This window comes from Marmota marmota, unplaced genomic scaffold, assembly GCF_001458135.2.
Source record: "Marmota marmota marmota unplaced genomic scaffold, marMar, whole genome shotgun sequence".
NCBI classification, from domain to species: Eukaryota; Metazoa; Chordata; class Mammalia; order Rodentia; family Sciuridae; genus Marmota; species Marmota marmota.
The window spans coordinates 36,334,910-36,350,879 of NW_026000229.1; the positions used below are offsets into that span (position 1 = coordinate 36,334,910).

Consider the following 15,970-nt stretch of genomic DNA (forward strand, 5'->3'; position numbering starts at 1 on the left):
CCCCTGTGTGCCTTGAGAGACGCCGACCACTCTACGAGTATATATTGAACTGAGATTCCAATAAGTACTTCAATGGAAATATCAAGTAGATACTTGTACATAAAAAGCACAGGCTGACCATGTAAAATTTAGGAGTCATAAATGTATAGCTATTTAAATCCACAGACCAGAATATCACCACAGAGTTGAGACAGAGAAGAAAGCAGGCAACTGTGAAGGCATAGAGAACTTCGAGGTTTAGGGATTAGGGAGGGGAAAAAAAAAAAGAATAAATTGGGAAAAGATGCCAGGTATGCTGGCAAGTGCATGTAATCCCAGCAACCTGGAAGGCTAGAGGAGGATCGCAAGTTCAAAGCCAGCCTCAGCAATGGTGAGGCACTAAGCAACTCAATGAGACCTTGTCTCTAAAGGAAATACAAAATAGGGCTGGGTTGTGGCTCAGTGGCCAAAGTGCCCTTGAAGTTCAACTCTTACGAATACCCCACTGCCAAAAAAAAAAAAAAAAAAAAATAGGCAGGGCCAGGTACAGTGGTGAACTCCTATAATCCCAGTGACTTGGTAGGCTAAGGTAAGAGAATCACAGGTTCAAGCCAGCTGCAGCAACTTAACAAGTTTTTATTTCTCAAAATAAAAAAGGTCTGGGAATGTGTCTCAGTGGTTAAACACTCCAGGGTTAAATCCCTGGTACCAAAAAAAAAAAAAAAAAGATCGTTGGATGGCATTGAAATAGGAAGCAGGAAACAGAACAGTAATCACTTTGTAGCCAGGACAGGTTAGGGAGTCTTGCTCTGGCGTAGCCACTTCCTATACTGTTATTATTACCACGTCCCCCTTTGTGTTATCCTCAATGAAAATTGCCCCCTACCAATGCATCAGCTATCTAATGTTGTACAAGTCACCCTAAAACTTTATAGCTCTAAACAACAAACATCTGTTCTCTCTCTTTCTCCCCCAACAGCCCCTATCTCGCTGTCTATCTCCCCCCCTCTATCTCCACCCCACTCCCCCGCCCCTCTCTCTCTCTATCTCTTGGTCAGGATTTTGGGAAGGGTTCAGCCAAATAGTTCTTGCTGCAGGTCTCTTGTGGTTACAGTTGGATGTTGGCTGGGCTACTATCATCTGACTGGGCTAAGCTGGCTCACTCTCATGGCTAACAAGTTGGTACTGGCTGGGGCTTGGGCCTCAGTTCTTGTTCACATGGTTCTCCCCACAGAGCTGCCTGAATATCTTCATGCATAGCAGCTGGCTTTTCCCACAGGGAGTGGTTTCAGAGACCCAGGCGAGAGCTTCAGTGCCATTTATGACTGTTGCTTCTGCTATCTTTTGATTTACAAGGGTCCATCCAGTTTCAAGGTGACACAGACACCATCTTTGATGGAGGAGTATCTTGTTGCACAAGAGGAGCATGTGGGATGGGATATGTGTTGGTGTGTGCCATATTGCTTGTCATTTTGCTTTTCTTTCTCAAGATTGGGGATCTCATTGGCTAGGAATAGGTCCTGGTCCCACTTCCAGACTGTACTAGGGCTATTGATGGTGTTTTGGACCTTCTCTTTTGAAGGCTAAGACTCCTCTCCAACTGAGATGAAACACAGTGTGGAAGAGGGAGCTCTCCAAAAGGATATAAAGTGCTATTAAGAAAGGTGTTGGGCAAACTGAAATAGATGTCTGTCGTCCTTCCTTCAAATGAGCCAATGGGGAGTGATTGTTTATTGGGTACAGAGTTTAAGTTTGTGATGATGGGAAAGTTCTAGAAGTGGATAGCAATGAAGGTTGCCCAAAATATGAATATATTTAGTATCATTGAACTGTATAATTGTCGCGACCCCTTGCCGGCAAGGGAAAACACGACACAGGATTCTTCTTTCAGCAGTTTATTCAGGCCTTGATTCATGTATCATCTTCTAGTGACCCGTCGCCGAGCGCCCAAGCACAGCCTAATAAAGCCTCCAGCATACCAATCTTAAGCTGCCACGTGGACCTTTCTCATAGGGTGGTAAGGGATTGCGTGCCAATTCTCCATATTAGGAGTTGTTTATCACAGGCCACAGTGGAAGCCGGCGCCATCTTCTAATGGCGGCCACGGTCTAATTAGAACGGCTCACCACATATAATTATAAATGATTAAAATAATAAAAATTATATATATTTCAATACACACACAGATTGTTGGATGAATCAAAAAAAAGCACTACTGGACATTAATTTCCTGGGCACATCCCGTAATCCAGAGCTCAGCCAGTTGCTGCTGCTTCCACTGCTGAAGCCACACAGCGGCTTCTGTTACCACACAGCAGACTAAAGACAGCTGCATCTGGGCAGGTGCCTCTAGATGATGACAAAGCTACTAGACAGTGAACTGTGCTGAGTCTGGCTGCCAAACACTAATGAACCAGCAGCTTGGTACAAAGAAGGACTTCATCTCACTTCCAGTTGCAACACTCACACATAATGCTTCTCATTGGTAGAACCAGATTTTCATTCATTACACCGATTGCAAGGGAGTTTTAGGAAAGTCATTTTCAGCTTTATAGCATTCATTGGCAGGAAGGAACATAGAAAAGGAAAAATAGATGCTAAGTGCCAATTGTCCATAAACAACATAGTGTTCCACGGTATTAATTACTGTATGTTTGCATTATTATGCGGTGTTAATTCTATATGCAAGTACTGTAAATTATTTTTAGCCACTCCCCAGTAGTAGGTGAGGGGATATGTGGCTGCTTGCAGCATTTTGCTATTATAGATACCCATAAAGCATTTGTGAGATTACAATAAATTGTAAGGAGCAAAAAAGAGAAAGTCACCTCTTTAATAATTAGATTCTTGGGCTGGGGATGTGGCTCAAGCAGTAGTGCGCTCACCTGGCATGCGTGCGGCCCGGGTTTGATCCTCAGCACCACATACAAACAAAGATGTTGTGTCCGCCGAAAACTAAAAAATAAATATTAAAAAATTTTCTCTCTCTCTCTCTCTCTCTCTTTAAAAATAAAATAAAATAAAATAATTAGATTCCTAATGTAGCAGAACATTTCCCCACTTATTTTTCCCTTCTCGGTTCTTTGGTCCATTTATCAAATGAAACCTTGCATTTTTATTACCAAATTATGCAAATTTGTTTATATAATAAACATACTAACCTCTTGCCATATATAACACAAATATATTTCCTGACCTTTTATCTGGGTATTTCTTTTTTTATACATATATATGCTTTTTAGTTGTAGGTAGACACAGTACCTTTATTTTCTTTTTATGTGGTGCTGAGGATTGAATCCAGTGTCTCACACATGCTAGGCAAGCACTCTACCACTGAGTTACAACCCTAGCTGGGTATTTCTTTTTAACTAATATTCATTTTTTTGACATAAAATTTTTATTATTAAGTCTTGATCTTTTTAAAATATCACTGGTTTTTCCTTGGAAGCTTTTTATCCTATACTTTTAAGGAATTGATAAATATTTATTTCTAATTCTGTGTACATATCTGTGTCTTAAAAGATAGAGTCATGCCATTTTTGTAGCATTTAGAGAAATACACATAAAGTCCACAGATTATAATTTCATTGAGTTTTTCTGAACTTAGAGTCATTCCCCTTTTAAAAATCAGTATGGAAGCCGGGTACAGTGGTGCACACCTATAATCCCAGTGGCTCAGTAGGCTGAGACAAGAGGATCACGAGTTCAAAGCCAGCCTCAGCAATGGCTAGGTGCTAAGCAACTCAGGGAGAACCTGTCTCTAAATAAAAAATACAAAATAGGGTTGGGGATGTGGCTCAGTGTTGGAGTGTTCCTGAGTTCAATCCCCAGGACCACCCCCCCAAAAAAAGAAATCAGTCTGCAATTTATTTTGTTATAGTAATGGTTTTGTTTTATTTTATCCTTAAATTGTTGGTCTCCTTCCCAAAAGAATCACATTTACCTTCCTTGTAGATCCCACCCACGTCATGGGCCTGTACCCCGATCTGCTGCCCACAGACTACAGGAAGCAATTACAGTATCCTAACCCATTGCCTGTGTTGTCTGGCGCTGAATTAGAGAAAGCTCACTTAGCTCTGATCGACTACCTGACACAGGTAAGTATAACACAGAGGTATATGGAAGCATTCACCTGGAATTTTTAATTCTTATTTCTCAGTGATGGGGATTTGAGAGTCTTTGATAATGCCACAGGTGTTCTGTAAATGGGTGCTTTTGAGGTCTATGTGAGGCACTGTTTCTTCTGCTACTTCTCCCAACTTAATAGTACCATTGGGCTCTTTTTTGCCAAGTCATGATACCAGGGAACACACACAATTTCTAGTGAATTCAAACTAAACTGTTATAGGGACTAAAAAGGATAAATTTTAATTGTTGGAAGGAAATTAAGTTTTTAAAATGAACTTTGATACCATACATAATTATGGGTAAAATGCTTTCTCTGTGCAGAAAACTTAAGAACACACACAGAAAAGTACAAAGCAGAAATACAAATCACCTATATCTCCACTCCCTGAGATAAGTAACTAACATTTTAATGTTGCCCTTTGGGTTTTATACATATATATGAATTAGCTTTTGCTTATTTATTACAAATGGATATCAAACCATATATTCTGTTTTGTAGCTTACTTTTTAAAATTTAGCCATATATTGGGGTAGTCCTTTCTTATTAATAAATAGTCTTCTTTAACATGTGTTTTGGGAGATGTTTAGATTAATTTTTATTTCAGTTTACTATTACAGACAGGTAAGTGAAATTTTGAAGTCGATACTAAAATGAACATCTCCCTTAAAGCCTCCTAACCCACAATTTGTCACAAAAAGTTATTATTTATTTCCTGTGCATCCATTCAGTGTTGAAGACCTTGTATTTTTTCCTGTTAAATGTCCTGCACACCTTTGTAAGGGGTCTTCCAGTGTACATGGAGAAGTGTTAGAAAAATTGCAGTGTTGCCTTCTATTCTCTGCTTCTTGATCAATGAGTATCTTCAGGTCTAATTAGGCATGCTTAGCCTTTGCACTTCCTTGACATTGGGCTCTCAGGGAACCCAGCTATGACTGCAAGCCTACAGGGAGCACACCAACTTGCCTCAGTGTGCATATTGTACAGCCCTGTGCCAAGTGGAAAAGAGTTCCTGGGACATAGTGTTTCCCAAAGTCTAAGGTGCTATAGAAGGCCCTCTACTGCCAATGATTTAGCTTTAGAAATCTGAGCACACGTTCTTCCCTGGCCTTTTTCACTGACATTGGAAATACATGAAGTAAACTGACACCAGTAATATGCCAGAGAGATACCAAAGCATACAAGACCATGAGCTTAGCCAGATACAAAAGAATGCAAGCTGGATGATTCCACTTATATGAAGTTTTAGACTAGGCAAAAACTAATAGATAATTGTTGCTATTGTTATTGTAACTGTGGGAATTTGGCAGTCATCATATGACCCTTGATAATTGAGATCAGAGTCATAATGTGAAATCAGGGTTAATAGACATGAGCTGATTTGGAGATATTCAGAGTTATTTAGTACCTTAGGTTTTGAAGCAAGATATAAAGCTGGCCTTGACCCCACATTTTTGACCTTTGCAGAAACGAAGTCAGTTGGTAAAGAAGCTGAATGACTCTGATCATCAGTCTAGCACCTCCCCTCTCATGGAAGGCACTCCCACCATCAAATCCAAGAAGAAGCTGCTGCAAATCATTGACACCACCCTGCTCAAGTGCTACCTCCACGTGAGTTGCCCAAACACTTGGGTACCCTTGCTCTGGAATTCGGGTTGTGGAAAGGAGCTCTATACCTTAGGTGACTTACCACTAATAAGAACAAAGTCTTTGATGATGCTTATGAGTGTCCTGGAATTAAGAGGATAAGGCAAGATTTTGTTCCAGAATCTTAAGATGGTCTTTTTTTTTTTTCCCCTAGTAAGATTGAGATTATGACTACAGTAATTCCTCAATAGTGACCTCTTTTGGGCTGGGTTTGCAGCTTAGTGGTAAAGTGCTTGTCTAGCACACCTGAGGCACTGGGTTCAGTCCTCAGAACCACATAAAGATAAATAGATAAAACAAAGGTATATTTTTAAAAAGTGTCCTTTTTCCCCAAACCCAGAATATTGTGGTGTTGTGCAGAAGGACATAAATGTTCTAAAAGCTACTATCTGTCATCCTATTCGCTTTCTTGTGCTCATGTTACATCCCTGGCCTTTCAGCCTGAAATAGGCCTAGGCTAGGGAAGGGCCTTCCTGAAAGCTCTTCAGGAAGCAGTTTCCACTGAAGTCCTGCTCCCCCTGCAGACAAACGTGGCCCTGGTGGCCCCCTTGCTGCGCCTGGAGAACAATCACTGCCACATTGAGGAGAGTGAGCATGTGCTGAAGAAGTCTCACAAGTATAGTGAACTGATAATCCTGTATGAGAAGAAGGGGCTCCATGAGAAAGGTGATGGGAGGACTGGCTTCTTCCCTGCTGGGGGGTGTCTTGTATGCTGGTGGGAAACCTGAAGTGTGATGAATCTCCCCTGGGGAAGAAGCTTATGATCTTGTTTTTGGGCTTTGTGGCTAGCTCTACAGGTGCTGGTGGACCAGTCCAAGAAAGCAAACTCCCCTCTAAAAGGCCATGAGAGGACAGTGCAGTATCTGCAGCACCTGGGTGAGTAGACCTTTTGAAGATAGTGGGAGATGGCTCTTGTTTACAGGGCCTGGTCTCCCTCCATTTCTGAGTCTGGCTGGTTGGTCTCTTCCCTCCCTTATGTTCACTCAGCTTCATTCCTCCACTTGGCATAAATCCCTCTGTGGTCCAACTGTGACAGCCCCCTTGGCGTTTGGCTAGCACAGGATGCCCAAACAGCCTTGAGTGGTATTTGAAAAGAGTTATCTTTGTAAGATCAATTGTGGGCTACCTGCACACCTGCCTCCCATTCCCATCGGACGAATCAGTCTTACTATTGTCAACTACTGATAAATCTTACTTTACCCTCCAGGCACAGAAAACCTGCATTTGATTTTTTCCTACTCAGTGTGGGTGCTGAGAGACTTCCCGGAAGATGGCCTGAAGGTAGGTCACAGAGCCCCTGGAATTTATCTGCTGCCATGTTTGATCCTGATTATTCCTGGGACAGCAGTGGATGCAATGGGGAGGATGGGTTCATGCCATTCCTTTGGGGCTTGACAGTGCAGGTTGGGATGCATGAGACCACAGTGCACCGTAATAGAAGGAGCTTTGTCTCCAAATCAGGAAACCTGCAATCTAGTCTTGCCACACAATAACCAGCTACAGGTGTCTTCTTGTACACCCTTCCCCTCCAAAAGTCTTTTTCATTTCTATACTTATACACAGTTTGGTGGAACTGCAGTGAAATGATTCTGCTGCTACAACTCAGGTTTATTCTGACAGATTTTTACTGAAGATCTCCCAGAGGTGGAGTCTCTGCCACGAGATCGAGTGCTTGGCTTCTTAATAGAGAATTTTAAGGGTCTGGCTATTCCATATCTGGTAAGATACTTTTCAGTCTACACTAAAGAGTTTTTAAGCCTAGGATCCAAGATTACATGCTTCAGTTACCAGGCAGTTCAGATTTGGGTTTTTTGTCACTTGGGGCTTGGTGGAAATGTAAGGAAATGGGTTATGTTAATTTCCTCTGAAGAGACATCTCATGAGACCAAGCTGAAAATGCTACTTAGGGTGGTACCTTCTAAATCAAAGTAAAGTACAGAGTGGTGAAAGATTGATGTTTTAGAAAAACAGTTAAAATCACATTTATACAACCAAACACAGCTGTGGCCATAAGGCAATCAAGTTAAGTACTGAAATGCAAATATTTAGCTTTAATTATGTAGGCTGAAAAAAGAGTTTGAAGGAATGTGGGACAAAACTAATTAAAGTAGTTTAAATTGGAAATTGAAAAACAACAATTCCTGGGTTTATTTTGCTGGATTGCATTGTGAGGGTTCCTGGTGGTTTTAGAAGAGCTATCACTTGGTAATCTTTGCAGTTTAATTAAGGGATAATATGCACCTGTTGGCCTTTAAAAGTGAGAGGGAGCCTGGGAGAACAGTCGCAGTATAGAGAGTACCAACCAAACAGACCTATCTCTCGTCTCAGGAACACATCATCCATGTTTGGGAGGAGACAGGCTCTCGATTCCACAACTGCCTAATCCAGCTGTACTGTGAGAAGGTGCAAGGTCTGATGAAGGAGTACCTCCTGTCCTTCCCTGCAGGTATCAGTAACTTTTGAAAGCTGGTTGGTCCCAGGCCTTTAAGCAAAAACAGACCTGGGCACCATGTGTGGTGAGGGGAAGCAGATTTCACTTCACTGTTCTCTGCCCAATCTGCAGGAAGTCCCTTAGAGGAGCCATGGGTGCTAAGTGACCCAGACCCAGCACGTGAGACCTCAAGCCCTTGTCTGGGTCTGGGCATCTCTGGGAGTCATACGTGGGGGAGGGCAGAAGGAACAGATCTGTCTGCAAGATGACAGCTATGCTGAGAAGAAACAGGTTGGCCTACCCATGTTTCTCTCCTCAGCCTGCTTTTTTTTTTTTTTTTTAAATAACCTAAAACCAATGTTTTGGGATACCAGAGACCATAAAGTAAAAGAACTCCACACGGAAATTACCAGAGTCCTTTCTGATCATGTGGTGGCATCATTGAGCCCCATCCCCCTCATTTTTCTTGATGATCCTACATTGGTACCTGACGGGAGTACCCTTTCACAATGAACCTGGTTTCCTTTAAAGGCAAAACCCCAGTCCCTGCTGGAGAGGAACTGGGTGAGCTGGGAGAATACCGGCAAAAGCTGCTCATGTTCTTAGAGATTTCCAGCTACTATGATCCAGGCCGGCTCATCTGTGATTTTCCTTTTGATGGTGAGTGTCTGCTGAAGGTAATGAAAAAGCCAGCCTTTTCCGTTTTATTGTTCTCCTGTCCTTTCTGGGGGAAAATAGGGTGTTTGGGGCCAGTGCTCCTGCTTTGTTCTCTCAGAAGACTGACTTTTGTACTGTGACTGAGAGAAGTCTCTTTTCTGGGTGTGAACCACATGCTAATTAATACCCAAGTTGTAACCTGTTTAGTGCTCCAGAATATGTTCTTGGCCAAATTCCTTGTTTAGCAGCTTTTGTAATCTGGCATAATTCAAAAAGATTTTTGTCTGATGTATAAACTCTGTGAGCACTGAGAACAAATGTTTGCTTATCTTCCCTGAGTGCCTAGCTTGTTGAAGATATTATTATATACTTGGCTATTAAATGGGTCTTCTTAACATTTATAAGTTATCATAAGGAAGGTCGGATGGGCTGGGGATGTGGCTCAATGTTATAGTGCTTTCCCAGATGTACAATTCCCTGGGTTTAATCCCTAGTACTTAAAAAGTGTATGTGTGGGTGGGGGGCATACAGTACCTCCTAAAATAGCTCCTTCACCCTTTAAAAAATTTAGTAATTTTCTCTTTAGGTGGGGAGAACCCCCAAGTAACAAAAATAATATTTTCTTCTATTTTATTATTTTGGTAATGAGGATTGAACCTAGGGTTCTGCACTTGCTAATCATGTGCTATACCATTAAGCTAGATGTTTTTTCTACTTTACATTGCTCCGGTATTCGTTCCCCTGATAACTTAGTCCCCAACCTTGGGCTTATATAATGGTGGTGACGGTGACTTTTTTTTGCAGAGGTGGTGCTGGGGATTGAACTCAAGGCTTTGGGCATTCTAGGCAAGTGCTGTACCACTGAGCTACCAGCCCAGTGGCAGTTACTTACTTTTATTCCTTTTTCCTCTTAGGCCTCTTAGAAGAACGAGCCCTCTTGTTGGGGCGCATGGGGAAACATGAGCAAGCACTCTTCATTTATGTCCATGTCTTGAAGGATACAAGGATGGCTGAGGAGTAAGTCAGCCCAGTTATCCCACCTCTCAAGGAATTAATAAGCAGGCCCCAGATAGATGAGTGGTACAAGAGACTATCAAAACCATCTCCCTACATTGCACTGCAGGAGCGCAAGTCACCTCCCATAGCCACCCTTGGTTTTGGCTACTGTTAGGCTGTAGGAGCAGGCCATGTGGATAGCCTTTCATCTAGATGTATTTCCCTCTCACCTTCCCTTACCACTTTTTACCTTCCAGGTACTGCCACACACACTACGACCAAAACAAAGATGGCAACAAAGATGTAAGTAATAGCCCTGATACAGGGAGCATGTACGCATCTCCTCCCCTTTAGTAGAACTCCCCCCATCTGGTGTGACCACAGATGGCACTAGTATGAATTTCTAAATGAGATAGGACATGAGTCTGCATGGAATGATATTTGCATATGTATTGAAGGAGATGCAAGGTGATTGTATGTCCTGGTTTACTTGGGATAGTTCTGGCTTACGTCTGCTGTCATCCATATGATTATTAGTAGCATCCCTGTCCCTTTACTCTCAAGAGTCCTGATTAGTTAGTTAATTATGTGGTCAGCCTATTGAGAATGAACATCTGGTGGGTCCAATCCTATGTCTAGAATACACATTGGTTTATCAATATGTGTAGATATGTGTAATTGTCATCACTAGAGATTGGAGTGCTGCTAGAATCTAGGAGTTAGAAGCCAGATATCCTACTAAGCAAAACACAGGATAGTCCCAACCACAAGAAATTATATGTTGAGAGTGCTGAGGTATATAAACCCTGTGGCTCCTCTTCAGGCAAAAAGCAGTCTTTAATTAACTTCCTCATTGTTGGTTTGACTTTTCTGACATTTAAAAGGTGAAAATGACATCTGTAATCCTAGCAATTTGGGAGGCTGAGACAGGAGGATTGCTTCAGCAACTTAGCAAGGCACTAAGCAACTTAGTGAAGCCCTGTCTCAAATTAAAAAGGGCTGGGGATGTGGCTCAGTGGTTAAGTGCCTCTGTGTTCCATCCCCAGTACCAAAAAAAAAAAAAAAAAAAAAAAAAAATAGGAAAGGAAAGGTGAAAATGGTATATTTTAAATGTTCCTCATCAGCTGTTACTATAGACCAACCCTTCTAATCTTAGGCCTACTATCCCAGGGGGTTAGAATTAGGGGAGTTCTGGGAGTGTTACTGCCAGCCTGATGTGTACAACTTGTCTATTTGAGACAGGTATATCTGTCCCTGCTTCGGATGTACCTGTCACCCCCCAGCATTCACTGCCTAGGGCCAATAAAGCTGGAGCTGCTGGAGCCACAAGCCAACCTCCAGGCTGCCCTGCAGGTCCTTGAGCTACACCATAGCAAACTGGATACCACCAAGGTACAAGATCCTTCTCCAAGAGATGGAGCACCAAATGACAAAGAGGTTGGGGAAAGAGACTAGGGTCTGAGAGCTCTTAGCTTCATGTTCTCTCTGTTTCACCCACGTTCCCATCTCTATTCCTGTTCTAGGCTCTCAACCTTCTGCCAGCAAACACTCAGATCAATGACATACGTATCTTTCTGGAAAAGGTCTTGGAAGAAAATGCACAAAAGAAACGGTTCAATCAAGTACTCAAGAACCTTCTCCATGCTGAGTTCCTGAGGGTATGGGCCTTCCAAACTCTAGGGTGGGCTTTTATATTTTAGTATGAGACAGTTTCCACTCTCTTTCCACAGTTCCACCAAGGCAGAGTCTCATATATGAAAATAGTGTAGCTCAAGCAGGTCCAAGCTTTATAATTAGTTGCAAGTGTTCCATCAGGGAGAATCTGTGAACACTGAAGGATGAATCTGTGGCAACCTCTACTTTCTGTTTCTATGTGCTTGATGCAGAACTTCTCTTGCAGGTCCAGGAAGAACGGATTTTACACCAGCAGGTGAAGTGCATCATCACAGAGGAGAAGGTGTGCATGGTATGTAAGAAGAAGATTGGGAACAGGTGAGTGCCACCCTACCAGCATCTGAACTCAGATGGGAGCTCCCCAGAGATGGAAAATGCTTGTGATGGATTTCTGACCTTAACCAGGGAGGAAAGCACAACTACTGGCAGTCCTATCTGTGTTTAGTTCTTGTATTTTGAAAGAGCTATCTCTGTTCTATTGGAGGTGGGCTTTGATAATTTAAAGACCTGAAATGTATGGCATGGAACTGTTGAATTCTTGCTTAAAAACTTCTTTTCCTCTGGCAACTAGAAGTAATGATGTAGCCAGTGTGTGAGAGAGATGGGCAGAAAGTCCTTATATCTTAAGGAAAAAAAAAAATTTCAACCTGCTACCCTCCGAAAAGCAAATCCTCTAAGCCCATGTTCTGTAGTCAGTCCTTTTTCCTTCAAGGGAGAGTGATTTGTTCTTTCTCTTAAATGGCTGGAAGAATTCTTTGCTTTAGAAAGACTTAAATCACTGTTCTTTTTTAGAGTAGCCTGAAACTTGTTCTGATGAGCATTGTCAGCCTTCAGTAAGCCAGTACTGAGCTATGACCATGTGTTTTACATTGTTTTTTTGTTTTAGTTTTGTGGGGCCAGTGATGGAACCCAGGCCCCTGTGCATGTTAGGCAAAGTGCTCTACCACTGAGATATACTCTCAGCCATGGACTGATTATTTAATAAGAAATGTCCCCATGTACTTGAACTTTATGCAGTTCATTCTCTGTTCAATTATTACACAAAGATGGTGGCTACAGAAATCCAGAGGCCCTCAGTACAGGCTGTTCTTTGGGATTTGGGTGTGCTGCTTCCAGGGTGACTCCCAGGTATATGGTACCTCTTTGCAAGTACTGGAGAAATAGTCTATTGGAGAACATCCTGACTTCTGAGCCATTTTCCTTCCCTGCAGTGCATTTGCAAGATACCCCAATGGAGTGGTTGTGCACTACTTCTGTTCCAAAGAAGTAAACCCAGCCGACACCTGAGCCCAGCATCCCAGGGATTCAGCATGGACAGCTCAGCTATCCCAGAGAGGTGAAGGAGCAGCTGGCCTTAGGAATCGGGGGCTGCCACCATTCAGTGTCTCCCCATTTGGACACTACTGGTTACCTTGCACCCTGGAACATCTCTGAATTAGCTAGACTTCTGGTCTGGCATTACCAGCTTTTTTATAGAAAAGAGATTAGTTACACCTGATACCATTATGTTGCGGGCAATTCCAGAGAATTAACACCTGCATGGACAGGAAGAGATGCACCATCTTGCCTTGGCATATTAATCACCTGAATAAGGAGACTTATTCCAAATGTTTATTGTACCCATGGGGTTATTTATTGAGAGTTTTTCTATTAAGATAAGTGCACGGCTTCACAAGCACCCACCCCTCAACAAGGCTGCCTGGAGAGTCCTGTGGAAGAATGAATACAAGAACCACTCCAGCCACAGAGACCAAGCAACTCATCTGTGTAATGCCAGCGATTTCACCACAGAAGCTGAGCTCTGTGTCCCCTCAGCAGTCTCCTTGCTTGTTTCTTTAATTTTCAGTTTTGTTTTATTTTACACTATTTATTTTCTCCCTTTATCTCTCCCCTCACTGTGTCACCCAGGCTGGTTCCCACTCTGTGGACACTAGGAATAGCTAATATTTAAATGAGGTAAAATGAGAAGCAAGAGGAAGTCTCAGTTTCTAGGAACACACTGATAATCAATTGTCAGTACATTGTAAATAGGCCCTCTTTGGCCATACTATTAGGCAAACTTTCCCATAGAGGCTCCTGACTCACTTACCTCCAGCCTGGACAGGTTGGTTTAGCCTTTGGGAACAGAGATCTTTATGCTTTGGACACCTTTCTCCTTTCCAACCAGTTTCTGTCCTCTTACCTTCCAGCTGGGCCTGGCCATTGTTCCTTGGCTTTGTTTTTCAGGGATTGGAGGATTGTGTTCTGATGGAAAGTTGGATCTCTCCCACACGCTAGAATTAGTCATATCAGGAATTGACACTGCTTTGGTGCTGAGTGTTAGTGAGGATTCAGGAACAGCAGAATGATACAGGAGAGTAGGGGCAGGAGCATATGGTTTTGTAAGATAACTCACCATCAGTTCTATTGAGTGCTGTGGGGGATCCTGCCAGAGATGCCCAAGATGGAGTTTCTCGCATTGTAGGCTGTGTGGGGCAAGTGGTCTTGCATCCTATCCTCACTAGGGTTTTTGTAGATTTGTAATCTTGTTGCCCTTGTGTCTTCAAGGATAGTGAGGATGGCTGATGGTACCCAATGCTGACACTTTCAGTGGCTCATCCTTGACATACAGTGGTCCTTTGCAAACTACAGTACTGTTCTGGGTTGGACTCTGTGCTATAGGCCAACTTGTTGAAGATAAGTAAGCAGACTGGGCTCCTCCCAGATACTTTCTATGTGTAGGTGGGAAGGTCTGAGGATACTGAGCAAGTCCACCAGCACCATTCACAGACATGGGGGACTCTGTTCAGATCTGAGAACCTGGGCAATGTTTCAGAAGAGCCTTCTGGAGCAGCATGTGGAGAAAGAAAAGTCCCTGGCCATTGCCACTCACAAGAACCAGTGCTGTGCATGACCCTATCTGCACTTCTCTGGCTGTCCTTCCTCCAGAAGCAGCAGAAAAGAGCAGGCCAAAGTTCCTGCATGGCAAGCCCTGCCTTCTTGGCCTGCTGTGCTTGTACCTTCCATTCTCATGAACTGTATTGGAAGCAATAGAATAAAGAGTGTGCATTTTCTTCCCATCTGGTATCCCTATATGACCCCATTTTCCCAAACTCCAGTCTTCCTTCACTGGACTCTCTCCACCCTCTGCATAGGTATGGAGAAGGCTGGAGATGAAGGTCCTGTAGTGAAGACTGATGGACATCTCATAACTTCTTCTAATAAACATAATCAAGCAAGAAGCCAAGCTTGTCTGAATCTTTTATACCCTTTCATGTGGACTTTGGTTAAAAAGAAAGACAGTGAAAGGAATCTAATTTAGCTAAAAATGGAGAATAAGCCAGTAGTGACTATGAAAAAATTAGAATTAACGCTTCTCTTGTGAATATAAGTCTGTGCTGTCCAGTACAGCGAGTGTGACTGTAGGCTGATAGGTTGACAGCACATACAGAACATTTTCCTCATCACAGTGTCCTATAGACTCACAGGCACTCTAGATAATCCACATTATCTTTTCCTTCACTTCACATTGCAGGGTTTCTTTCCTCTTCCTACAGGTCATGGTGAACGGAAAGGTGATGCAAGGAAGGATTTGGGATGGGTAGGAGTGAGGACCTAAGGATGTTTGAGAAATGGAGAAGTAATAGTCCACTTTGGCCCACTCCAAAAATACAATTTGGTCCTTCTATATAATCCTCTTGAGCCGTCTATGACCATCCTGAGTTTCCTTTGGTAATATCTGAAACTATTTGAATCATCACTTTGAGGCATAGGGCAGATGACTTCAGAAAAAGGTGGTACATCCCAGAAAGTATGCAAGTCAGACAGGACCCTAGCCTTTCTCTGCCACCAGCTGCCTTGTGCCCTTCCCACTTTGGCCTCTGGCTCCTCTGGTTCCAGGAGTGAGAGTGTCTTAATGTTCACAGAGATCACCAAGGAGGCTGGACTGGGTCATTTCTGAGAGCCCTGTTCCCCCCACCCCCCGCAGAGCTTAGCTTCATAGTCCAAATCAAGCAGAGACAGGCTCTCCCTTATTGACTTCCTCTGGCAGTCCCACCCCCTTTGGTTCTGGGAGTTTCTGGTCTGAACTTACCCAATTGGTTCATTTTAGAATTGAATCCCCTTTTTTTGTGGGGTGTTTTGTTTTAGGATTGAACCCAGGGCCTCAAACATGCTAAGCAAGTGCCTACCACTGAGCTATATTCCCAGCCCTTTTTAGTTTGTGAGACAGGGTCTCACTTCCCAGGCTGGTCTCAAACTTGCCATCCTCCAGGTGTGTGCTACCAAGTCCAACTTGAATCACCTTTTTTGGATGTTGTTTGGGCCTCTAACTCTAGGTCTTAGGGAAGAGTGGAGATGACTGGATCTTGATTGAAGAAAAGAAATGCATCTTCCAGTAGTTCACTGCCCCAGAGTCCTTTCTTTTCCTGGAGACTGCCTCTCAGCCACCTAGAAGATTGTGTTCACAGAGGAGATGTATA

General features: G+C 42.9%; 1 protein-coding gene across 8 annotated transcripts in view; it reads left to right on the forward strand.

Moving 5' to 3' along the window:
• Vps39 (VPS39 subunit of HOPS complex) overlaps positions 1–14,731 on the forward strand; it is a 44,626-nt gene extending 29,895 nt beyond the window's left edge. For all 8 annotated transcript variants that reach the window (XM_048793748.1, XM_048793749.1, XM_015480777.2 and 5 more), the window contains 14 exons: positions 3,934–4,076; positions 5,573–5,716; positions 6,277–6,418; positions 6,542–6,628; positions 6,960–7,033; positions 7,373–7,471; positions 8,081–8,198; positions 8,715–8,843; positions 9,755–9,857; positions 10,094–10,139; positions 11,079–11,228; positions 11,360–11,494; positions 11,737–11,828; positions 12,722–14,731. In XM_048793748.1, coding sequence (XP_048649705.1) covers positions 3,934–4,076; positions 5,573–5,716; positions 6,277–6,418; positions 6,542–6,628; positions 6,960–7,033; positions 7,373–7,471; positions 8,081–8,198; positions 8,715–8,843; positions 9,755–9,857; positions 10,094–10,139; positions 11,079–11,228; positions 11,360–11,494; positions 11,737–11,828; positions 12,722–12,797 — 1,538 coding nt within the window. In that variant the 3' untranslated portion in view covers positions 12,798–14,731. The remainder of the gene's footprint in view (positions 1–3,933; positions 4,077–5,572; positions 5,717–6,276; positions 6,419–6,541; positions 6,629–6,959; positions 7,034–7,372; positions 7,472–8,080; positions 8,199–8,714; positions 8,844–9,754; positions 9,858–10,093; positions 10,140–11,078; positions 11,229–11,359; positions 11,495–11,736; positions 11,829–12,721) is intronic.
• Positions 14,732–15,970: the final 1,239 nt, after the last annotated feature.